The sequence below is a fragment of the Acinonyx jubatus genome, chromosome D4 (genome assembly GCF_027475565.1).
Source record: "Acinonyx jubatus isolate Ajub_Pintada_27869175 chromosome D4, VMU_Ajub_asm_v1.0, whole genome shotgun sequence".
Lineage (NCBI taxonomy): Eukaryota > Metazoa > Chordata > Mammalia > Carnivora > Felidae > Acinonyx > Acinonyx jubatus.
In genome coordinates this window covers 14,074,355-14,100,159 of record NC_069391.1, presented here as the reverse complement: position 1 = coordinate 14,100,159, position 25,805 = coordinate 14,074,355, and the positions used below count along the sequence as shown (strand labels likewise).

The following is a 25,805-nucleotide window of genomic DNA, read 5'->3' as shown; positions in this document are numbered from 1 at the left end:
TCTCTATGGATGGTGTCCCACTTCTCCCCATCTACCATCCCTGTCTCAAAACCCTACTTATCCTTCAAGATTGATTACATTCAGGGTGCTATACTTGGTTGCTCAGCAATCATCTAGGAGCTCACCTACCTCTGAAGGTCAGTAGCATTAAGAACTTTGCCTAGAGGTCAAATAGAATTCCTGCTTATAACAGAATTCTTCGTTTACCTGTCTTACAGCCGATGCTAGTTTGTAAGCCACTTGAATGCTGGGATTACACACATTCATATTTGTAAGCCTGTATGTTTAGCAACACTCTTTGAATATCTCATAAATGTAGCTTAAACTGAATTTATTTGAAATAAATTGAGAAAGAATAAAAGTAAAAAACAAACATTAAAATAATGTCAAAAGTAATATCCTGGGCAAGGAGTATCATTCTCCAACATCTATCAACCATTTGATAAATACAAGGTACTCAATAACTGGATAATTATTGCCATTCTTCATTCTACTACCCTTCAAGGACAAATACAAAGAGGTGGAAGGGGCCTTAGGGATCATGTGGTCTAACTCTCATTTCATCACAAAAAGGAGGGGCTAGTGCTGTTACATAACTTGTTCAAGTTAGTTTGGGGGTTTAATACAAACCTGAAAATATAAAGAACATCAGTAATCAAGACACCAGAAGTAAGACAAATTGACCGAATTTGGAGTAATAATTAATGACTATTACAAACCACTGGAGTCGGGGTTGAGAGCACTAAGATAGTTTTAAGGATGCTAAGAAAGTAATAAGTGGAAAGAAGGAGGAGGAGGAGGAAAAGGAGAAGAGGGAGCAGGAGAGGAAGAAGGAGGGAGGGAGGAGAAAAGAAGATAGAGGGGAAGGGGAAGGAGGGGGGCTAACACCTTATATGGTATTCACTAGCTGACAGGTATTATTTTAAGTGCTTTGCATATATTGACTCTCTGATCCTCACCACAACCCTATATGTATGCTATTATTGTACCCATTTTAAAACCATTATCTCTGATTTTAGATAGAATTCCTGAATATTACAGCTGAGAGGGGCTTTAGGTTGTATATATTTCAACACCATCGTTGTACGGATAAGGAGACTAAATGATAATGCAGTATCTTCCATTTGCATAGCATTTTATCAAACATTTGTACATACCTAATGTCATTTAGATTTTTATTCTTACCAGGTGAGAACATTGGGGTGCTACATGTTCAAGTCACATAGCCTGCTAGGCTACTCAAGATGTCACCTGGGCAGTGCTATCCCATTTTTGCACATGGGGTGATAGAGACCTAATGATAGAGTGGCAGAGCTCTACTCTAATCTTTTTAATGATATGAAAAGGAATATTTATCTATGGAAGAAAATAAAATATGAAAGAATTTTAGAAATTATTTATACTTTTAATATGCTGTCTAAATATTATTCAAGGAAAAAGAAAACTTACCTGTAGACTCTATGACTGTGACACCAATATAAAGGTACTTGTTGTTTAAATCTTCCAGACTTTCATAGGACAGTTCCTTAGTTGCCATTTCAGAGTTAAATGTGACTTGAGCAATTCCATTGATCAACTTTTTGAAAAGGGAAAATGAAAGAGGTATTTCAGAGAAGAAAGAGGTATTTCAGAGAAAATGAAAGAGGTATTTTCAGAAAGAGGTATTTCAGTTTGGTGGGGCACCTGGGTGGCTCAGTCAGTTAAGCATCCGACATCAGAGAAGGGAAAAATTAACAAAATCTGCCTTTATTAGCTTCTAAATAGAAGGCAACTATCAGAGGAGTAGTTTATTGTCACCAGTAGAGTGAATGATTGAGCCTACAGTTGAGCCCAGAATACTATTTTCTAACTTAATTTGGGTAGACGTATAGGAAGAGTCTTAAACACTATATGGTTCAACAAGGTTGGTTGTTGTTGGTTTTTTGTTTTTTATACTAGCTGACACAGATTCCTTCTTCTAATCTTTGAGTTGTCACCCATGTTTCTGGGCCTGCTTTTAGTTCACTTTTGCTCCTGAGAGTTTGTTGGGTTCTATGATATTTAATTTGGACTTCACTGCGTACACATGGAAACACTAACTTAAAAACACCCAATGGGTAAAGGGACATAGAGTTAAGTCATATCATATTATTTAATTATTAACCACAACAGTGAAATAGATGTTGCCTTATTTTTCTTCTAAAATCCAGTAGCTTGAGGCCAGGGACTTTTGTCTTATTTACCTTCAAATCTCCGTGTCCAGCATAAAATCTTATATTAAAAAGAGGTGTCTGATTTATAACTTGAATAAATAGAACTCTTTGGAAAAACATAGGCTAAATACAAACCACAAGATGATACAAACCACAAGAATATACAAGAATGAGTAGAATGTATACAAGAATATACAAGAATCAGTAGAATGACATGAGCCCTTATCATCTGAGGTATAGTGTCAAGAACACTGAACAAGGGATAAGGGGACCAGGGCTCTAATCTGAGCTCTGGCAACCACTAGCTCTTGACCATGAACAAATAACTTCCCAATGAGTTCATTCACTCAGAAATATTCATAGAGCACCTGCTATTTGCCAGGAACCAGGTTGGCTTTGGGCATATAATGGGAACAATTCAGACCCACAAAGTGTTCAGTGTAGAGGATGAGAGAGAAGCAACTAAACCATTGCAGTAAAGAAGGGCTTCTCAATCTCAGCCCTGTTGACATTTTGGACAGGATAACTTGTTGTTAGGGCTGCTCTGCACATTGCGGGAATTTGGCAACATGCTGGCCTCTATTCACTAAATGCCAGTAGTACCCCCCTCCTTCCCAGCTGTGACAACCACAAATGTTTTCTGGACATTGCCAAATGTGCCCTTGGGGGTAAACAACGTCTCTGGTTGAGAACACTGTAATAAAGTACAAAACATACTCCAGTAAGGGAGGCTCGAGAGCTGGCAGGGGCAGCCAACCTAATTGACGGGAGTCAGGGAAGACTTCTCAGAGAAAGGGTGTTAACACTGAGATTTAAAGAGTAGGAAGGGATTAGCCAGGCCACAAAGAGGCAGAAGCCACAAAGGGACAGAGCATTCCCAGGCAGGAGTGGCACTGCAAACACCTGGAGGCAAGAGAGACTAGTGAGAGTTCCAGGAACTAGTGACCAGAACAGGAGAGAGGGAAAGGGGAAAGAGCAGGAGACAGGCTGGTGAGGGAGGCTGATGTCACACAAAGTGGACTTCATCCTGAGGCCCAGGAGAAGCCAAGAGAGCATTTTAGCTTCGACTTGCACACCTGTGTAAAATGGGGGGTTGGACTAGATGATTTGGAAGTGACTTTTCTCCAGCCTTTGTGATGCATCTTTAGGTACGAGTGAACGCACGTGTCTTAACGTCTTACCATTGTGTTTTGCAAGGCTTTTTGCATCATTTCTTTTTGATCATCTTTTAAGTCGTCTCTTATTCCGAAAGTGATATAAACTTCAGCCTCAGTGACAACTTTATTATAAAAATATCTGCCAAACAATAATGCCATAAAATTGTTTTGCTAACATGGTTACAATAATAAAATTCAGATCAAATGTAACAACTCGAAATTACATAAAGCACTCGATACACTTTAAAGTGTCTTCCATCCCCTATTATATCTCATCCTCATAAAGCTATAATAATAAAGCCGAAGTGCGGATTTTTATGACTCTGTGCTAGATGAAAAAAAAACAGATCTTGCTTGAGGAGATCAAAAGACCTCAGGTCCGGGATCAGGAAACACTGCTTCCTTGATGATTTTGGTATCAGTGAAGCACTGTGCCCTACCTTCTTTTACACCTTTAGAAGCAGCACGCTCAATCTCATTGTTAGAGGAGATAAGTTCTTTTTTAACATTCTAACTTTGTATTTCCTTTTTTTAGTTTAGAACTAAAGAGAGGCTAAAGGAAACTTGCTGCATAGAAAACAATACTATAGCTAGAGCTAACCTCCCTTATCTGTGGTCTGCACACATAAAGTAAGTTCCTCCATTAAAAGAAGTCAGTTTGTTGGGGCGCCTGGGTGGCTGAGTCAGTTAAGCGTCTGACATCAGCTCAGGTCATGATATCGCAGTTCATGGGTTCAAGCCCCACATAGGGTTCTGTGCTAACAGCTCGGAGCCTGCAGCCTGCTGTGGATTCCACATTTCCCTCTCTCTCTGCCCCTTCCCAGCTCGTACCCTGTCTCTCTGTCCCTCAAAAATAAATAAAACATTAAAAAAATAAACTACAAGAAGTCACTTTGTTAATTCTCTGTCAAATGAGTCTTTATGTTGGTTTAGACTAAGTAACACTCTATTTTAGGAATAAATGCTACCAAGAAAGGCAGTGTAGGATAGTGTTGAAAGGCCTGAACCCTGAAACCAGACAGACCATGTGACTTCCTAGCTGTGAGATCTTGGGCAAATTACTTAACAGTTATGTACCTCTGTTTCTTCATTTGTAATATGGGGACAGAAATAGTAACTATCTCATAGAGATTTCATAAAGATTAAGTAAGCTAATATATACAGAGTACTTAGAAAGATGCCCAACACATATAGTTACGCAAATTGGTTAATGATATTATATTGTCATTTTTAAATGACCTGAGCTTTTGTGGGAGATTGCTTGCAAAACTAACTCCAGTTCTCCACTGCCCCATATATCTACCACCTTTGGAGCTCCTCGTGGGTAAAAGGTATAAAAGAAATGTTTCCTTTGGGCTGGTCTTGTAACTTGCTTTGGACAAAAGAACGTGGTAGAAGTGATGGACTTTTATGCTTCTATATTCTTTCTCTGAGCATTGCTGCTACTACAGACCAATCTGCTGGATGATGAAAGATACACATAGTCCAATTATCTTTGTACCTTCAGCCAATCTAAGTCAACTGCCAGGCATGAAAATAAGACCTCCCTAGACCAGCCAGCCCCCAGGTGAGCTGCCAACTGACCCCAGGCACACGGGTGAGTACCGCTTACATTTAGCCTGGCCCAGATCAGCAGAACTGCCCAGCTGTGTTGTAAATGGTTGTGGTTTTAAAGCATTGGGTCTTGAAGAGGTCATGCGGCATTAGCTGGTTGATTAAGCCATTAAAAAATGACGAGAAATAAAGTCTTCACATTCAACCTCAATATCCTTATGTCACACTGGTTCCTAAACACACACATTGAACTTAAAACTTCAGGAGTTTTTGCTGTTGAGTAACCAACAAAACTAAAATCACAATGAGCAAAAAATCAAAACAAATAAACTATAAGCCCGATGTTTCCTCAGTCAATCCCAAAGTCACGAAAAACACTGCCAGTAAATCACAGATCTCTGCAACATATATGCAAATTAGATCAACACATTGTACACCTTAAACTTGCACAATGTTACATGTCAACAATATCTCAATAAAGTGGATGGAGGAATCACACTTCTCACTTTGGGCAACTATCACCAGCAAGAGTTAGCACTCAATTTAATTGGATAATCTGAAAAAAAAAAAAAAAAAGAAAGAAAAAAGAAAACTTTCTTACCTTGCTTTGATAGTAATTTCAAAATCATTGAAGTCCTTATAGCCAATGAAACTATTTTCTGGTTCTATTGAGACAGAAAAATGTGGCAACACTGAAAATAAAAACAAAGAGGCAATTTTACCATTTAAATTAGAGTAGCCTTCTTTCCGGTATAGTTAGACAAGCTGTGACATCAATACAACATCCACCTTGCCATTGTCATCCTCCTTCTCATCACTGTCAGCAATATCTCTGGGACACCTCCTACTCTACCCATCAGAGGTTTATCCAGCTCTGTGTACCAGAAGCACTTTGCTTATACTTTGATTACAGCATTTATTCACTAAAGTATAAGCTCCTTGAAAACCAAAAAGGCTATACTCTATGTATCTTTGTATCTCTCCCCCTCCCACGCTTCTCATGAGTCTTAAACATAGTATATGCTCCATGAGTTTTGCTAAGTTTAAAATAGAAGAGGAAAATTCTGGCTGATTTAACAGTTCCCTTTTTTGTCTTATAGATAAACCCATCCAGTCTCCAAATTCCAACATAAAACTTTGACTTTAGTCAAGAAGAGAAAGCTTATAATTAGCTAAAAGAAAGAACATTCATGCAAAATTTAAAATTAGGGTAGACAGGAAGGAGTTCTTTCCCTCTCTCTGTCTCTCTCTGTCTCTCTCTGGTATCTTGATTGCTCAAGAAAAAAGAATTTCACCTGTCAAAAGAGCACTGCCTTCTCTTTATACTAAAGCTGTGTACCAGGGCTTATGGATTCTTTATTAATTTTTTCTTGAGGGAGAGAGAGAGAGAGAGTGCTTGAGTGGGGGAGGGGCAGAGAGAGAGAGAGAGAGAGAGAGAGAGAGAGAGAGAGAGAGAACCCCAAGTAGGCTCTATGCCCAGTGCAGAGCCCAATGTGGGGCTTGATCCCATGACCATGAGATAATGACCTGAGCTAAAATCAAGAGTTCAACGCTCAGCCAACTGAGCCACCCAGGGGTCCCATAGATTCTAGTTCTATTAACCAGCGAAACTGTTAATAGAAAATTGGGTAATTGGGGCGCCTGCGTGGCTCAGTCAGTTAAGTGTTCAACTCTTGGCTTCGGCTCAGATCATGATCTCATGGTTCATGGGATTGAGCCTGACGTTGGGCTCTGTGCTGACAACATGGAAATAAAGAGGAATGCACTTTGTTGCTCTAGGGTGCATTCCCTATTTTACCAAAGATGAAGGCAGGTGTGTTCTCTCTGATATGACATGGAGGAAAACATTTCATCCTTTCATCTAATACCTATTTGCTATGTGGCAGGCATGCTCCTACTGACAAGGATATCCCAGTGAACAGAAAGATACAAACCTTGTCCTTAATGAGCTCATTAGTCAAGCAGTAAAGACAGTGGTAAGCAAATAATTACACAGAAAAACACCTATACCACAGTTATGAAAACCAATATACATTACAGAGAATCCTTCCCAGGAAAGAGAAGTTAGGAACAGATTTGCTGAATAAATGGCTTTTCAGCTGAGACTTGAAACATGAGTAGGAGTTGGCTAGGTAGTGGGGGAGGGGAAGAGTGTTCTGGGCAGGTGGAACATTGTGTCCAAAGTCACCATTGTTGGAGGGAAATAAGAGGATGGATGGTATAAAATGAGGCTGCAGAGGAGGTAGGCAGGGGCCAGCTCAAAATAAGGATTTTGATTTCGATTAGCAAAGGAACGAGGAGCTATTGGGGACTTTTCAATAGAGAAATAACATGATGAGATTTGCATTTCAAGATTATTTTGGCCAATACCAAGTGAGAATAGCTTGGAAGAAGGGACAGCAATTAGGAGACTTTTGCAGTAGTCCGGGGGGGGGGGTGGGGGTGGGGGGTGGGAGGAGCCTGGTGATGAATGGATGAGGATGGCCTCAGATGGTAAGAGGTGGATGAATTCTAGATATACACGAGAAGCAGCAAACATACTTGGAGGGAGTGGGATCAGGTAGGCTTATAGGTTATTGAGAGGCTAGAACCTTTGAAATTGTTTCAGCATAACAAGTTATTTTTTGTCACTGTTTTGTTTGCCAATCGTTAACATCTGTGGATTTATTCTCCATATTATTATGAGTCTCCTGGAGGAATACAAAATGACTTCAAGCAAAACAAAGTTAAATTTGATATCAAAGCACATAAATACTCTAGTAAACAACTATAAGAATGGAAAGATAAGCTATTTATATGTTAATTATTAGTCCATTAATACGATTGATTCCGAAATAAGAATATCTTAAGTTTTCAGATAAATATATTAGGGATTAGTGAGCCAGAAGGAAAATAGCACTGAACTTGGGGGATGCAAACCCAATTGCTCTCGTTCTTGCACCAGTTCGTTTCAATGACTTGAGTAAATCATTCGTCTTACTGGGTTCTGCTCACTTCATCTCAGCCTACTTAAGTTTCTCCTAAAATCATAATTTTTGACTGCCATTAGTCAAGCTCCCTGGGGGACTAGGTCTCTTCTGGCTCTCTGATGAGGAACACAAGTCCAGAGAGGTTTGTGAGCTTATTGGAGGGTAACAAAGGCATGCTAGAGCCAGAGCCTAGGCCTTCCAACAATGAGCACACACCCCCTCCCCCCCCAGCCACTGTTTACAACCATGCCAGCTGGGCTGCCTCTTCATCTGGGACTGATTCTGCCGTAAGTTCACTAATGGAAAGCATTAGTGCACAAACACTAATTTTTTTACAGGTAAGCTTTTAATTATCACAAATTACCATATTCTTTAATCTCAAAATATGCGGTTGCAGTTGTTGAAAAGTCCTCTTTATATTTAGCTCGGATTGTCCACACACCGTATCTGTGGAAGCAAAATATTTAAAATTATGGAAGTCATCAAGTAGTTTTAATTTGCCCAGAGGAAATCCAATCGATTCGTGTTTTAAAGAGGAGAAAATGGGGCGCCTGGGTGGCTCAGTCAGTTAAGTGTCCGACTTTGGCTCAGGTCATGATCTCACGGTTTGTGAGTTTGAGCCCTGCGTGGGGCTCTGTGCTGACAGCTCAGAGCATGGAGCCTGCCTCAGATGCTGTGTCTCCCTCTCTCTCTGACCCTCCCCCGCTCATGCTCTGTCTCTCTCTGTCTCAAAAATAAAATAAATGTTAAAAAAAAATAAAGAGGAGAAAGTAAGTAGAGATGCATTTAGCCTATGTAATGTATTTTATTTGTGTAGAACTTTAAGTAACAAACAAATAACTGAGCATTTTCAGGACAATAGAAATTGTTTGGTAATTAGTTCTTCATATATTGTTATTTTTTTCAGGAATTTTGTCTTAATCTAGTCAATGGCTTTGATTTGAAGAGCTTGTGAAACTTGAGGATTAACTTAATTAATCTAAACCATAATTATACTAACATAATACTAAAATCCGCACTATAGTAGGACAATGTTTGTAGAAAGATACAAGTCGAGCTTACCCAGATGATACAGCGCACACCTCACATAAAAGAAGTTATGGTTAGAGACAAAGCATGGTTCATTTAAAGAGGAAAATGACCTGGGTTTAATTAACAACCTCTATTTAAAAATATTTACTGAGCACTGGAGAAACAACTGGAGATAAAAATGAACAAAATGGAAGAATTTGTCTTCATAGAGCTACAGTCTAAGAGATTTGTAATTCCCACTTTTCCATTTACTGGCAAATTGGATTTGGGCAAGTTGCTTAACCTCATTTGTGAAATAAGAAAAATGCTATTTATCTTGCATGTTGGTTATGCAATCAATATACTTAATATTGTGACTATCATCATCATCATCATCATCATCGATTCAATGAATATTTGCCAAGTGCCTGTTATGTTGAAGTGTTAACGATGCAACAGTGGGCAAAAACAGACAATAAAGAGGCAAATAAATAAATGTAACATTGAGGTAAGTACCATGAAGTAAATAAATAAGAGAGTAAAAAAAAAAGGGAAAGAGAGAGGGACTACATTAGATGGTGCATCCAGTAATAGCCTCTTTGAAAAGGGAGCATTTACTTTGTGTCCCAAAGAATGAGAGGAAGCCAGCCTTGTGAAGAGGAAGGTGAAGCACATTCTAAGCAGAGGGAACACCATGTGCAAAGGTACTGGGGTAGAAAAGTAGTGATCGTGAGGGGCTACCATGTCTGATATAAATAAAATCTGTTAGGGAGCAAATGGCACAAGATGAAGTTGGAGAAATGATAATAGTTATAAAATAATAAGATCAGTTCCGTGTGATAGAGCATGTAATATTTTCAAGGAAGTATGCATTATAAAAATTAAATCCCCAACTTCACTCACATTTCTAGAACATCTTCAGTGAATTAATTGCAAACAGCAAATTAACTGCAAACTCCCTTCCAGAGGTCAGAAAAATGACTACAAGGAGATTTTGCTTTAAAGTTATATTTAGCCACTTATTTTTTTTAACTTTCAAATTGATTTTATTTTTTTTTAATATGAAATTTATTGTCAAATTGGTTTCCATACAACACCCAGTGCTCCTCCCAACAGGTGCCCTCCTCAATGCCCATCACTCACCCTCCCCTCCCTCCCTCCCCCCCATCAACCCTCAGTTTATTCTCAGTTTTTAAGAGTCTCTTATGGTTTGACTCCCTCCCTCTCTAACTTTTTTCCCCCCTTCCCCTCCCCCATGGTCTTCTGTCAAGTTTCTCAGGATCCACATAAGAGTGAAAACATAGGGTATCTGTCTTTCTCTGTATGACTTATTTCACTTAGCATAACACTCTCCAGTTCCATCCACGTTGCTACAAAAGGCCATATTTCATTCTTTCTCATTGCCAAGTAGTATTCCATTGTATATATAAACCACAACTTATTTATCCATTCATCAGTTGATGGACATTTAGGCTCTTTCCATAATTCGGCTACTGTTGAAAGGGCTGCTATACACATTGGGGTACAAGTGCCCCTATGCATCAGCACTCCTGTATTCCTTGGGTAAATTCCTAGCAGTGCTATTGCTGGGTCATAGGGTAGATATAAGTACACTTATTTGTCTTACTCTATTATAATTTCCATGAAGACACGGACTGTGGATTATTCATTTCCATTTTGTGTATTCATTCCTTATGTGCTTTGCACATATCAGGAAGATGCTCACTAAATATTTATTACATTGAATTCATTTTATTACATTGAGCAGTTTAAACTGTTCTTACATCCATTTTTAAAATGTTTACTTATTTATTTTGAGAAAGAGAAAGAGAGAGAGGGAGCATGGGAGGAGAAGCAGAGAGAGAGAAGGAGAAACAGAGAATTCCAAGTAGGCTCTGCACATGGGGTTTGAACCCATGAACATGAGATCATGACCTGAGCTGAAATCAAGAGTCAGATGCTTAACCGCCCGAGCCACCTAGGTGCCACCTTAAATCCTTTTCACATGAGGCCTAAATAAATAAAGAAAGAAAAGAAAAAAGAAAAGAAATGGCTCTGAGAACACTCTCCCTCTTGAAATCTGTCTTCTGGTAGTCTACACAGACAAAGACTACTGAGGACCAATATTTTTATAACTCTCAGAGCAAGGCATGGGACCATACCAGCCTTTTAGACTGATAGTCTCTTAGGTTCCTTGAAGGGTAGAGGGTTGATGGTTTTAATGAAAAAAAAAATCCTGGGGACTATTTTTGTCTCTCCCAAATTTTTATTTCTATATATAAAGAGGATTGATGAGAAGTGGGAGGTTTTTGTTTGCCAGAAACTGAGCCTCACTTCTCATTAGACTTACATTTTGTTTCAAACTTACGTTGTGCCCTTTTTGTTGAAGAACATTTTTTAGGGTCTTTCTACTTTTTCATTATTTATTTTATTTTAATTCCAGTTAGTTAACATGCAGCGTTATAGTAGTTTCAGTGTATAATATAGTGATTCAACACTTCCATGCATCACCCGGTGCTCATCACAAGGGCACTGTTTTGCACAGCCTCCTTTCTTTCACGCTTACACCACTTGTTGTTAGCACTAGGTGGCTCCATTTGATTGGTTATCTGCCTCACAACCAAAAGTTCCAGATGTGCTTTTTAGAGAAAACTTATATTAACAAATACTTTAAAGTACTTAGGATTGGATGGAATCTTGAAGTCAGGAAAAGAGATGATTCCGGTATAATCATTTTCTTCCATAATGTCCACTTCTGATCCTTCAGGATCCTTTGAATAAAAAACAAACTCAAATCACATAAGCCACAAAAACAAGTCAATCGATTTATATTATCTTTGACTTATGGAAATATTTACTAACGAATATCTATGTCTCCAAATTAAATATGAAGGAGGAAGATCACTTACATGTTGTGAACGGCAAATATGGTTCATTTAAGCTCCCTCTTTTTAACCTCTCCTCCATGCCCTGCCACAGGGAGAGGGAGGGAGAGAGAGGGAGAGAGAGTCAAAGAGAGAGAGGAAAGGAGGGAAAGAAGAGGGAGGGAGGACAGAGAGAGACAGTGAGAGAGAGAGAGAGAGGTTTATATTGGTGTTCGGCATATCCTAGTCTCAATTATCTGGAAGAGACTCAACTTTCTGTTGTATAACTAAAAAAAGTGTAACAATAACTGATGTTATAACTAACCAAATGTGAACTTACAGGTTTTATAGGTACCACAACCCAAATTCCATATCTGTTCATGTGAAGTTTTCCAAAGCAAACATGCTATAAAATGCTTTTATTAGCAAGACATTTTAGAATTGTGCCCTATGGACATTTTGAACTTGATTAAACACCCAAAATGGTTAATCAAACTTGAAAGTTTTCGTAAAGCTTCCCCCATAAATTTCCTTCTATGTGGGGGTTTGAAAATTATTGAAAGGAGGTTTTTTTTTTTTTAATTTTCTTTGGACTACATGTAGAGGTCCATTTTGACCTTAATCCAGAAATTTACCACCATGTGCCATGACTGTGAAATTCACGGCCAGGATTTTAAGGTGTTTTTCCCTCGAGGTACAAAGGCCTATTCTGAACAAGAATCAGGATGGCAGCTAAATATCTTCTGTGCTGTTCTTTATCCCTGGAGTTCGTCCCACCCAGTGCTTCCATGTGATCTCTCTTGAGCACTATTTTCGGGACACTTCCTGTATACAGATTCTCTGTGGCTCTGGAATCAGATTCCTCAATCCTCTCTTCTTGGGGCAGCTCATACATGGGATGACTGGCATCCAGTGTCCCTTGTGCCAGGATTTTTCAGCACTGAAGCTCGACTGGGAGAAATAAAATAAAAAGCACCTGTCCACATCCTCTTCTGTTTTCTGACAGAAAAAGGGCATTTGAGCTGACACTGCCTCTCCTCACTCTGTCCCCTCCCAGACTCCCAATACCACTTGGCCAGTTTATTTGCGATCTCCTTTCTTACTCCCTCCTGCTGCCATTGGAAAATTCATCCTGTTCCCTACATAGGAAGTTCTCCACTACTTTTACAAATCTGTGTCTACTTTTTTAATTGAAACCTGTTCCATTCCAGAAAAGGATCGCTTCAGCCCTCCCTCTCACCTCCATTTAGCCTTCCCTCTGATCTCATGTGCCATTGGCCCTACTGTATAATTTGTTTGGTTTATACTCCAGCGTGGTTTTGTCCTGTAGTATCTACTCCAGTATGTATAGCTATTCCTCAACTCAAGTCTTGGTTTCAGAGGAAAAGGCTCATAGTTTTAGGACAAGCCAGCCCACACAGACCCATTATAAACTGGTAAATTCACATCGGCTTCCTAGTGGCTGTCAATGCCACTCTCACTGGCTTCCTCTCCTCACCCTCATTCAGGCAGTCTGAGGGGCCTCTCTCTGCATTTCTTCTGCTGCTGCTACCACACCTCTCCCTGCACCTAGGTTTCTGCAGCAGCCCAGCATGGGATTCCCTTACTGCACATCCCTTCACTTCTGCTATAGTGGTGCTCATGACTACACATTTGCCCTCCATTCTTTTCCCTGGTCTCTTCAGTAAATCCGCAGGGGTTCCTCCCTACAACCTGCTACATCAACTCTCAACTTCCAGGTCTGGTTATTCAAGCCTCTGGTGCCCTGTTCTAACTTTCAGATCTTATTGACCCCTCTCTTCCCAGGGATGCCTCTGCTCTGGAATCAGATTGCTTTCTTCCTGTCCAATTCCTTTCACCTCTGATTCTGTTCTCGGTTGTTCCTTTCTAGCAACCTGCCCATGTCTTCTCCACCACTCTCAATTTGGCTCAATTGTTACAGGCCTAGTCCAAATCTCACTTCTTCCTAGACCCATCCCTTGGCCATCCTAAACTCTTTTCTGGACTGCTGGAGTTTACAGTCTATATCAATAGTTATCAGCCACATTCTTGGCACACTCTGATGTTTCACAAGTAAATCATTATAACATAGTCAGAGGTTAAAGTTTGTTAAAGGTTTATGATTTTTGTGAGCTATACAGCATTCCAAGTTATCCCTGTAGTTCACTCCTTCTTGTGTTCTGGTAAGGTTTTCATCTTACAGGGTTTTTTAGTAGGAGAAAAGGGGCTGCAGCCTATTGTGAAAGACCATGACTAATATACCTGCTGTTAATGGGTGAGTGTTACTTCCTCACAAAAGTTTTATAGGGCTGTGACACAAACTGGTAAGACCACAGGAGGCATGTCTTCTATTATGCATGTTATGGCTGATAAAGGGTTGATAACTACTGATCCTTACTTATCTCATGTTTTAACACTATTTTTTGCATGTGTTAGTATGTTACTAAACTCTAAGGTGTTTTTTTTTTTTTTAATGTTTACCTATTTTGAGAGAGAGAGAGCAAGTTGTGGAGAGGCAAAGAGAGAGTGAGAGGGAGGATCCCAAGCAGCCTCCCCACTACCAGCGCAGAGCCTGATGCGGGGCTCGATCTCACGAACCACGAGAGATCATGACCTGAGCTGAAATCCAGAGTTGAATGCTGAACTGACTGAGCCACCCACGCGCCCCTAAACTCTAAGTTTCTTAAGTGTAAGTGGCCCAGATTATAATTCTTTATCTTGAATGGTACAAATAAAAAATCTCAGATGTAATATTCAATTAATAGTCAACCAACTCTTGGTGGTTGATTGATGCTTTTTAAGAAAGAAATCATGAAGGATATATTTAAAGCATTTAGCTCAAAGTCATAACTGCTGAAAGTTAATTTTCATGAGTTTTTTTTACATATATCTATTGTCGAGGTATAGACTTACAATGTTATACTTACAGAAGATGTTCAATAACCGTTTACCAAACATTGAATGAGTTAGTGTGGGGTTAGGACAGAGTTTTGGAACCACATACCTAATCCTGAAGATGAGCTAAATTATTATTTAAATAAATAACATACTTACGATGTAAGTTAAGACAGTTTCTCTTTTGGCTGGTTTCAGGTCATCATTCAGTGAATAAACTCTAACCTTTACTGTAAGAATAATTGATATTATCAAAACCTCCATTAAACACAAGAGTATTTTGATTTTTTTACGATAATCATCCTTAAAAGAGATGAGTATAATTAAAAAAAAACTCAATCACAAAAATCTACACAGAAAAAATCCATATTTAGAAGAAAGAAAAAGTTAGTTTACAGACATATACATTACTGAAGATTATTTTCTTTTAAAGAGAATTCTCTTGGATGTCTTTAAAGAGCTACTTTTCCTAGTGAAAGTAAAGTACAGGTCATTTTGTTAAAATGTATATCCATACAACTTTTTGGGGAACACACATCAGGCCACTGTTTATCAAGAATTTCATGGTAAATAAAAAAAGAATTTCATAGTGATCTCTACCATATGGTTATATGGGAATATAATGTCTCGTATAAGAGTTGAAGATTTCAGTGGAAAATTAGGTAGTTTGATTTCAACATTATACACTTTTGCACTTATAAAAACCAGCAAGGCCCCCAAAGTATCCCTTATTGTTGCTAATGGCAGCTTTGAATTGTGTGGTATTATTAGATTCATTGAGCCAGATCCTACCATTGTTCTGTCATTGTTGAATGTGTAATGGCAAGGGCTCAGGAACAATTAGTTCTCTTCATTTGTTTCCGCCAGCTAATAGATCCCTCCCTGCCTTTTAAGCAAATGCATCTGCTTAGAATTGAACTCTTAACTGCTTGAGACCTGCTGATCTAGTTCCTTCCCATACGACATATTGTAATTTCCCTGATGTTCATTTACTGATGCTCAAATCATTTCATGGCCAAAACTTTAGCCACAAAATAAAATTGAAGTGGAGCCATAATCCTTTTAAAGGGTTAGTATTATGCAAAGCTCTACATAAAGAAGCCACATTAAGCTCTCTAAAATTGGTTTCAATGAGGTCAAAGCAAAATGTTCAGTAAATCTGCCCCCCCCCCCCCCCGCCATGCACACTCTGCTGTCCCCCTTGCCCTCATCCCCCTTCCGCCTCGCGTCCTCCCTTCTGCATTAGGGACATACCCAGTTCAGACTGAGTGTCACTGGGATGTGCCAGATGCTGTATGTCACAAAAAGTTAAGAGCTAAGAGCTCAGGCCCTGGAGACTCTGGAGGTCAAAACTTTGGTTTCATTCCTGGGAAGGTCGCTTCCTAGCATGTCCCGGAGTGAGAGACTTAATCCCTCTAAATCTTAGTTCCCTCATCTGTAAAACAGAACTGCTGGTATCCATTCTGTAGCATTGTGAGGGCCAAATGAGACAAAGCTGTTACACAGCCTGGCGCATCATAACTACTCAATGAGTGCTTATTACTTTTATTTTAGTATTGTTATTTCTACAACTGCTACATATCTACTTTTTACCCAGTTGGAGTCTAGATTAGAAAATTAATCTTGTCTTCACGGCAACAGTGTATTTGGAGGCAAGATCAATATAATTCTTTAGTACCAAATATAATGGCTTCTTAGGTTTTGAAAAAAGCGTATTGAATGCCTTCTATGTGTCGACACGATGCTAGACTTGGAGATAGGGCGGTAAGCAAATCAGACACGGAGTGGAGGAGAGAGCGAACCCGTGATATCACAAGTGTATGTGCAATCCAGGCTAAGAAGCATACAAAGACACTGCCTGGCTTTCTCAGAGCATAGAAGAGGGAGATCTGAAGCAGTCATAGAGGTCAGAGAAGGCTGTGCTCTATGGATGACATGTGGGAATCGAGTGGGTGTTAATAAGTCAGGCGGGGGCGGGGGGGGGGCATGCATGTACCAGGCAGAGATATACAGGCTTTAATATGGGCAGGAACGTAGTGTGAGAAAGCAGCTAGAAAGAGGTCAGTTTGACTGGTTTCCACAGATGAGGGGGAGCATGGTGGGTGATAAAGCTGGAGGGGAAGGCAGGACACAGGTTGTATGGAATTGAAGGATTTTGCCTAATATTCTGAAGTCCTTAACCTACAAAGCCTTGAAGACTTAAGCCTTTAGCCTTAAAGATGGTTCCACTAAATCCCTCAAGGATCTTCAGATTAAATGTGTGGATCAATACATGAGAGCTAGAAATAACAAGATTTAATCAGTTCTAAGAGAATGACTTTTAAGTAATTTTTTTTCTTCTGTGTAAATGAGGCTTTGTGCTATTCCACAGATCAAATGGTAATGGAAAACACTTCCCTAGTGCTTACTCTGAGCTAGGCATTGTCTTAAGTGCTTTATCCATATGAATTCACTTATCTCTTACAACGATTCTGTGAGGTAAGTTCTAGTATTATCTCTATTCTACAGATGAAGAAAGTGGGGCTCAGAGAGGTTGAGTAACACGTGCAGGGTCATAGAGCTCACAACAGCCCAAGCTGGGGTTTGAACCCAGACAATCTGGCTCCAGAGTGCTAATCTCCTAAATTAGTCCTTTGATATAAGAGGAGGACAAGGGCAAAGATATGTCTGTTTCTAGGTATGATTATGTTTTAAAGTTTGTTTTTGAGAGAGAGAGAGAGACAGAGTGTGAGCGGATGAGGGGCAGAGAGAGAGGGAGACACAGAATTCGAAGCAGGCTCCAGGCTCCGAGCTTCTAGCCAGATGTGGGGCTCGATCTCACGGACTTCAAGATCATGACCTGAGCTGAAGTCGGTCGCTTAACCGACTGAGCCACCCAGGCACCCCCAGGTATGATTATGTTTTAAAGGGCCCAAGCTTTATGGGCTCTATGTACATACTAAGTCCTCTTCCTGGAGTCATGAGATGCTATTACTCTGCCAATGACAATCTGTCCAAGCTGACAGCAATATCCCACCCTTTCTAGGCCTTTCCTTTCTGAGCTTGTCTGAACAGGAACTCCTGCTGCAGTGGCCATGGTTAGGCCTGTTCCTTCCTACTACTGTCATCACCAACATCAACCAACATTTAGCAAGTATGCACTGTGTGAAAAGCGTTTCCACAAAGCTGGCTGGTCCCTCTACCCTTCCCCCTGTCCTTCACCGACAATAACATTATTGAAAGTCCATAAACTCCCCTCCCACATGTAGCGCTCTTATAAAGCTATCTTTGATGTACTCAAAAGTTAACGATGGTGAGAAGAAGATACAGAGGAGTCAACTGACTGCAGACATGTGACCTTTATTCAGTTTTGAGAGACAGAGCGCAAGCAGGGGTGGGGCAGAGAGAGAGGGAGACACAGAATCTGAAGCAGGCTCCAGGCTCCGAGCTGTCAGCACAGAGCCTGACATGGGGCTTGAACTCACGAGCTGTGAGATCATGACCTGAGCCAAAGTCAGACACCCAACCAACTGAGCCACTCAGGCACCCCTACACTTTTTTGAGTTTTACTTTTGGTTCACTGGGAATAAATCCAGTCATCCATCAGTCATAGAATGTTGCCTGCTATCCTGCCCTTTCTCCCACTAACAGAGGAACCACGAATATGAAGCAATATTCTATTAGAAACTTTCTTAAGTAGAGTCCCTCAGAAAATTAATATCCATATATCTGTTATCTAATTTATTCTTTGCTGAATCATCTGATTCCCTAGGGTTGGATTTGTTTTCTGAATTTGAGGAATAGCTCCAAAGTCAAAGGAACTTTTTAAAAAATGAACATGGCTCCATAATAAATTATTTTCTCATTTCCAAAATTATATTTGCAATTACATCTTCTACTTGTTTAATAAATAAAATATAACACAATATTTCGCAATTTTTAAAAAAGCTTTTTTCTCCATGGAAACAACTAATGGGGCAGATTATATAATGGTTCATTTTGTACTTTCCATACGAATTTAAAATTTATACTTAAATGGTGTATTTAGTAATTTCTATATAAATTTTAGATTAAAATGCTATTTATAAATATAGAAGTCATTGGGAATTGAGACTCTTTTGATCAAGTGGGAAACTTGTGTCCATTTAATTTCAAGTGTAAAAAAAAAACTCTACAGTATAATGTTAATCCCCCCCTCTCCACCACAGAGGAAGAGGCATCTTATACCCTACCTGACTGTTGTGGAGTGTAAACAGGCTTGTCTGTATGAATGAAGAGAAATCCATTGTCGTAGGTTATTGGCACTTTTTTTGATCTTGAAAAATGCTTCGATACAACTTCCAAATACACATGTGAAACTGGGTTCTGTCCTCCAGACAACTGTTTGGGTTGTACCTGTTAAAGAAAATGTTGATGGACTATAGTTTTTAGGTTATAAAAACTTGATTTTCTGAGTCCTATTGTCATTTCAATAGAACAAAAAAATGGGTATGAGTATTTAACCATTTAAAAGTCGTAGAGGAGCCAGAATAACTGAATAAATTTTACCCAAAGTGTGTCACTGTCAAATATCATAGTCAGGATTTAGCCTTAAGCAATTAAAAGTCTTTTGGTTTCCATGTTTCCTAAATTTTATATACCCTTAATAAAGCTGCTGCTATAGAAGCTTCTTAACAAACGTTCATTTCATCAGCTCACTGGATTAGCCCATGCTCTCCACTCCCTCAGTGCCACATCCTGCCTGATGTTCAGGATACTTTGTACTCTCTCTATCCTTCTGCCCCCACGGGTTGACCTGCCTGCTTTCTCATTTGGTGTATGTAATTGTAATTACTTTACATACGTTTGCATGATATGCAAATATAATACATAAAGAGTAATACAAGAAAGAAAAGTGTTTCTATGAAAACTCAGGCTTTGGAAACATGGGGTAAAAGTTAATCCCTAAAACCAACAGCCGTGGAATTAAATCTGTGAGATCACTGTCAAAGTTTGGAAGACAGTAGAAACCTATAAAGACTCTGCACTCAGATTGCTTTACAAGTGTCTTTACATTCTTTCTCCGTTTTAAAGAAACAGAAACTGTAAACAAAGATGATTTGTTAAAGGTGCAATGCATAATAAATAAGATTTGACACTCCAACCAGGGTGCCCATGCTTAAAGAAAAGACCTTGGCACAACATCAAACAATTGGCAAACAAAGATACATTACAATGTAAAATTAAATGCCGAAGATATGCATCAAGTTTTATGATTGCCTACTTAATCTACTCTTTCAATTAACTATCTAAGTCTGCTCAAGTCATGAGCACTTTCTGTGATGATGGAAATGTTCAATATCTACATTGTTCGATATGGTAGCCGCCAGTCACATGTGGCTATTTGAGCACTTGGAATGTGGTTATTGTGACTGATGAATTGAATTTTTAATTGCAGTTAAATTTGATTGATTTAAATTTAAAGGTAACAGCCACACATGTGTGGCCAGTGACATCAGATATAAGAGTGTCTACTGAAATTAATTGGGAAATTAATTTTAATTCTTAATAAACCTAGTAACTGGAAGTATTTAAGAGATTAGGGGATTTGCAATCAAGAACATTAATGAAAAACTTCCTACATTTGGTTACAATTTAATTAGATCAGTGTTTCTCAAACTTGAATAATATACAGACTCCATTTAAAGGATAAAATGTGGGGTGCCTGGGTGGCTCAGTCAGTTAAGCATCCAACTCTGTTTTGGGTCAGGTCATTATCTCATGGTTTGTGAGTTCAAGCCCCACATCAGGTTCCGTGCTGACAGTGCGGAGCCTGCTTGAGATTCTCTCTTTCCCTCTCTCTCTGTCCCTCCCCCTCTCACTCTCTCTGTCTCTCTGTCTCTCAAAAATAAATAAATAAACTTAAAAAATTTTATAACGGATAAAATGTTCTGGAGGACTCTCAGTGCTGACTTTTTATTGTTTATAATATAATAAAAATTTATTTTTATTACAATGTTACTTAAATATGTAAAACCTCAGACCAATGTAATCTTCTTATGCTTATGAGTTTTATATAATTATAAAACCAAAACAGATTTATGAAATAAATTCAAAATACTGAATATCAATATAATTCTCATCTTAAGCTCTTTTGTTTTTTATTTTTATTTTTTTTTAATTTTATTATTTTTAAGTAATCTCCACACCCAGCGTGGGGCTTGAACTCATAACCCCAAGATCACAAGTGCACAATCTAGTGACCCAGCCAGCCAGGCACCCCTCTAATCTTAAGCTCTTTCAAATATAGATTATTTTTTAAGGAGCTCATTTTAAAGAAACACTGGTCTAAATGAGCTTCAGAGCCCCTTCCATGTCTAGTTGTCTTTGATTTTCTGGTTGTTTACTTTTGAATCTATATCAGAATTTAAAACAGCATTTTGAGCAGGAAGTAATTTTTAGTTAGAATTTTAAATAAGAAATGGCTGCAAACACTACTCTAACCAAGGTACACTACAATATCTTCATAGAAGGAAAAGTTATTTGATCCAGAATGATACAGTTTGTCAATGGGAGCTGTTCACTCAGGTAACCAATAATTTTATTAGTTTGGGAAGCTATAATTGCAGAATATTGGAGTTCAAGCTAACAAATGTTCTATAGCATCGTTGGGGTTTTGTAGGCAGTGCATTACAGATCAAGATGCATATTCATATTTTTCAATTTCTTTGTAATGGCAATTTTCACAGTTAGCAAGTATTTTCACTTCATTTCCAAATATTTTTGCATTAGTACAATTTTACTTTTCAATACGATCATTACAATTTACATGCATTGCTCAAAAAGCAGATACAACTCTTCTATTTAGAGTTTTCTGTTTCATCTGTATTATCAGGGGTGACTGACATCATTTAATAATTACACAGTGGTGAGTGATAATAAATGGCCAAATCTCTACAACATTCAAAGTTGGTACACATTTTGTTGAGAATATTCTGTATGTATAAAGAAAATGAAGAATAAATACATACTGTTAAGACTGCAGAGTTTTGGAATTTATTCTCCATGGATAAAGTAACATAGCCTGAAGAGTAACTAAATTTTTTATCAGGATAACTTTTAAGAGAGATTGTTGCATCAAATGCTTCGGTGTATCCATAAACTTGAATTACAATATTTTCAGATGCTCCAACACGGAATATTTTTGGCGCTGAAATGACATACCTGTTGAAACAGGACAAAAAAAGGGCCGTTATCTTTAGGTGATTGCATTTCGTCGTGTTTCTTATTTTTTCATCTCACTTGAGAAATTCAAATAGGCACATTTTCTCAAAAGTGGTATTTTTAAATCAAAGTTTATTAGTGATCTATGATAATTTCGGCATGGCTTCCAAGAAGAAGAAGCTTGGAATTAAGACTTGAGAAACAGAGCTGGAGATTTAGTTAGCATTTAGAAAGGTACTAATAACACTTTCCCTGAGCCGCAGCAGCAAAGAGAGACTTTGAATGCTGTTGACTGGAATATGTACCTAAGGTCAATATATTTACTCAATGAAGAAGAAGGCGACAAAGGCACCAGGGATTGAATTCCAGTCTGTCATCTACTGGTTGAGTGACCATGGTAAAGTCACTAACCCTTTCTAAGACCAAAATAATTTACCTGTGAAAATATCACCTTCTTTACCAGCTTGCAGTAAGGACTAAATGAGAATATATATATGAAAACACTTAGCGTGCTTAGTACTCGATAAATGTTAAGTTTCCTTAATTTGACTAAAATGAGTTAAAAGCTATTCCCAGTATTGTTTTTCACATGGTTTATACAAGAATGCAAATGAGTCTATATAGGTTTTTGAAATAAATTTTTTAAATGTGTGTATTTTCATTGGTTTATTAAAAGAACACTTACAAATATAAACTCTTAGTTATATTTCATGAAAGTGGCTAATTTGGATAGTGAGAGCCATATGTGTGATTACACAGGAAAAGAAAAGTGTGCTCCAACCCAAAAGGTCACAGTGACGGACTAATTCAAGTGGCCGAACAGGCCTGGAGGCCACCTGCCACGGCACCTGGCAGAATTATTGCGGGCCCCTGTCAACAATATGACGTTTAAAAAGTCAGGAAGTCTTTGGTAACAAATGAAATTAATTTGGAAACAATTAAGTCCTTTTAAAGCATCTGGCAGCAAACAAATTGTAAAAGAGGGAAAAGATCTCCAGATTTCCAAACATCATCTGAATTCCTCAAATGCTTACCCAGGAAGAGGAGGAAATGAGAAAAGTTAAGTTTTGCTGATAACAAGATACATTTACTGAAATCTGTGCTAGGTACTGTTTTAACAACTAGATAGATAGATAGGTAGATAGATATACTCACTTTGTGCTACAACCACTCTGTGAGGAAGATCTTATTATTACTTCCATTTTACAGATGAAGAAACTGATAATTTACTTGCCGAAGGTCACACAGTTAAGTTACAGAATTAGGAATTGAACCCAAGCAGCCCGTTTCCTAGGTTAACAATTTCAATTGCTATACTAAACTAGATAGCAAGAGTTATGCAATCTGAAAAATCTAGAAAAATACGCTATTTTAATTTCAGCATTCTCGTTTTATCTTTTTCAGTTTAATATTGTTTTAATTTTGAATTGTCCATGTGGTGGTGGTGGTGATGATAAAACATAAAGTATTCAGTATTTAGAAGTCCCTAAAAGATGGCTTTGGAATCACCCTTCATACAGATTCTGGTCTTTATTGGCTTATCAGTACCACAATCTATTTACATAAAAAAATCATTCTTAAAAAAATATATCCTACTTTTCTTATTTTCTTTCAACAGTTTAAGAGGGTCAGGCCAGGGACGCCTGGGTGGCTCAATTGGTTAAGTGTCTGGCTCTTGGTTTTGGCCCAGGTCATGATCTCATGGTTTATGAGTTTGAGCACCACATTGGACTCTCCACTGACAGTGGAGAGCCTGCTTGGTATTCTCTCTTCCCCTGCCGCTACCCGCTCTCTCTGTCTCTCTCAAAATAAATAAATTAATTAAAAATATTTTAAAAAGAAAAGAAGATCAGGCCACTGAGCTTGCAGAGAGGCAAAAATATGATTTTGGCCTCTACCTGGAATACTCTTTCCCCAGATATTTGCATAATTTGCTTCCTCTCACTTTCTACAACTTTGGGGTAAAGCCCCATCATTTCTTTATCCTCTGACTCTATTTTTTTCTTCCTTGTACTGATAGCCACCTAATATTATTCATTCATTCATTGGTTCATTCATCCACCCATCATTTGCTTCTCCCACTAGAATGCAAGCTTTATACCACCTATTACATCCCCAGTGCCTATCACATGGTAGGTGCTCAATAAATTTTGTTGAATCAATCAATCAAATTAATTATATTGTTTGCTATGCTGTAAACAGCACACTGTCATTTTTTCAGAGAAAGAAAGGAGATGCTTATTAAGGACCAGTACGGTGTAGTAGAAAGAATGCAGAATCATGAGACCCAGGTTCTAGTCCTAATTCTACTACTAATTTGAAGTCACTTAATCTCAATCTCCCTGAACTTTTGCCACTTGCCTCTCAAAAGCAAGTATATAAAAACTACCGAGGGAAGGGGGTAAGACTGTGGCCATGTGAGAAAATCAGATAGGGGTGGGAGAGTGTTGTAAATTTATGACATCCTGAGTATACATTTATATTTATATTTTCAATATTTATGTATACATTTATGACAAAATGAAAAAAAGAAAAAGCAAACCAAAGTGGAAAAAAAGAATCCTTAATACAAGCCCTGCTTTTGTCTCCCTCCAGCAGCATGATCTTTGGCAAGTCACTTTCCCCTCTGTCTGGGTTTATCCTTATATGTGAAATAAGTAGATTCAATTAGATAGTTTCCAGTTCCTTTTCACTACTAAAATGCTATTTCTAGATACAAAATCATTTATTTATTTATTCATTTATTTATTTATTTAGAGGGAGTGAGAGTGAGCACGAGCGGGAGAGGGACAGAGAGGGAGACAGAATCCCAAGCAGGTTCCACGCTGTCAGTGCAGAGCCTGACCCATAACCTGAGTTGAAATCAAGAGTTGGACGCTTCACTGAGCCACCCAGGTGCCCCCAAAATCAGTATTTTTTTTAAACATTTATTTATTTTTGAGTGGCAGAGTGACACAGAGCATGAGCAGGGGAGGGGAAAAAAGAGAGGGGGACACAGAATCTGAGGCAGGCTCCAGGCTCTGAGCTGTCAGCACAGAGCCCGACATGGGGCTTGAACGCATGAACCTCGAGATTGTGACCTGAGCCGAAGTCAGATGCTTTACTGAATGAGTCCCCCAGGCGCCCCCAAACGAGTATTTTTTAAGAAATACTTTAAAATGCACAATATTTCTATAACACCAAAATTTGTGAAGAATTAATTCATAAATTTAGAAACAGTTACAATAGGTTTTCAAATCACAGTATTAGAATTGACCTCAAAGTAACATGTGCTTTACTATGTACAATAAGTACATGGAATATACAAAGAAAATTATGAACCAAATAGAAATAAGCAATCAATGGCAAGAAAGTTTGTTATCTTGAGTTTATTTTCTGCTCTTCTGAAGAGGAATTCAAACAATCACTTATGTAGATTTTTATAAATAACAATCCCATAAAGCTGCTGTGTTGTAAGCCACTCCTCAAATCAAAATGCTTCCATGACTTTCTCATTCAGAGGTGAGACTATTCACCAGGTGCTCTAGGAAGTAGAAAGTTATTTTCAAATTAGCACCATCTACTGAATTTATTTTTCACTCATCACAACTAAGATGCATTGATAAATGAAGATGGGTTCTTTTACTTACGTTTGTTCCTGTCCCCAACTTTTACCCAGGAAGATTAAAAAAACAAGTATGCCCCAAAGGCCCATGGCTGGAGGTATCAGTAAACCATGGATATAACCTTTTTGAAGCTACTCTCCTTTTAAATAAACTGAGATTGAAGAATTTGGGTACATTAGTTTACTGGTTAATTATTAACGTCAGAAAGAGGGACTTTTAAGTCGGAAAACTAAAATCAGAACTGAAAAACACCCTTTAATGCCCAGATGCAGAGGTAGGAGATCTCTTAGAAAGGGATTTACACCTAGAGATCTATTTTGATTAATACAAATAAGGAGATTCTAACATGGGAATTTGACAGTAGAATGAATGGCTC

At 38.5% G+C, this 25,805-nt stretch overlaps 1 protein-coding gene across 1 annotated transcript in view; it reads right to left on the bottom strand.

Moving 5' to 3' along the window:
* Nucleotides 1–25,591, bottom strand: part of LOC106986632 (complement C5) — a 91,494-nt gene extending 65,903 nt beyond the window's left edge. Inside the window, exons 1-9 of the mRNA XM_015084812.3 lie at nucleotides 25,454–25,591; nucleotides 21,632–21,824; nucleotides 18,854–19,016; nucleotides 14,802–14,872; nucleotides 11,563–11,654; nucleotides 8,237–8,319; nucleotides 5,505–5,595; nucleotides 3,374–3,488; nucleotides 1,450–1,576 (exon numbers count right to left, since the gene is read on the bottom strand). Coding sequence (XP_014940298.2) covers nucleotides 1,450–1,576; nucleotides 3,374–3,488; nucleotides 5,505–5,595; nucleotides 8,237–8,319; nucleotides 11,563–11,654; nucleotides 14,802–14,872; nucleotides 18,854–19,016; nucleotides 21,632–21,824; nucleotides 25,454–25,518 — 1,000 coding nt within the window. The 5' untranslated portion in view covers nucleotides 25,519–25,591. The remainder of the gene's footprint in view (nucleotides 1–1,449; nucleotides 1,577–3,373; nucleotides 3,489–5,504; nucleotides 5,596–8,236; nucleotides 8,320–11,562; nucleotides 11,655–14,801; nucleotides 14,873–18,853; nucleotides 19,017–21,631; nucleotides 21,825–25,453) is intronic.
* Nucleotides 25,592–25,805: the final 214 nt, after the last annotated feature.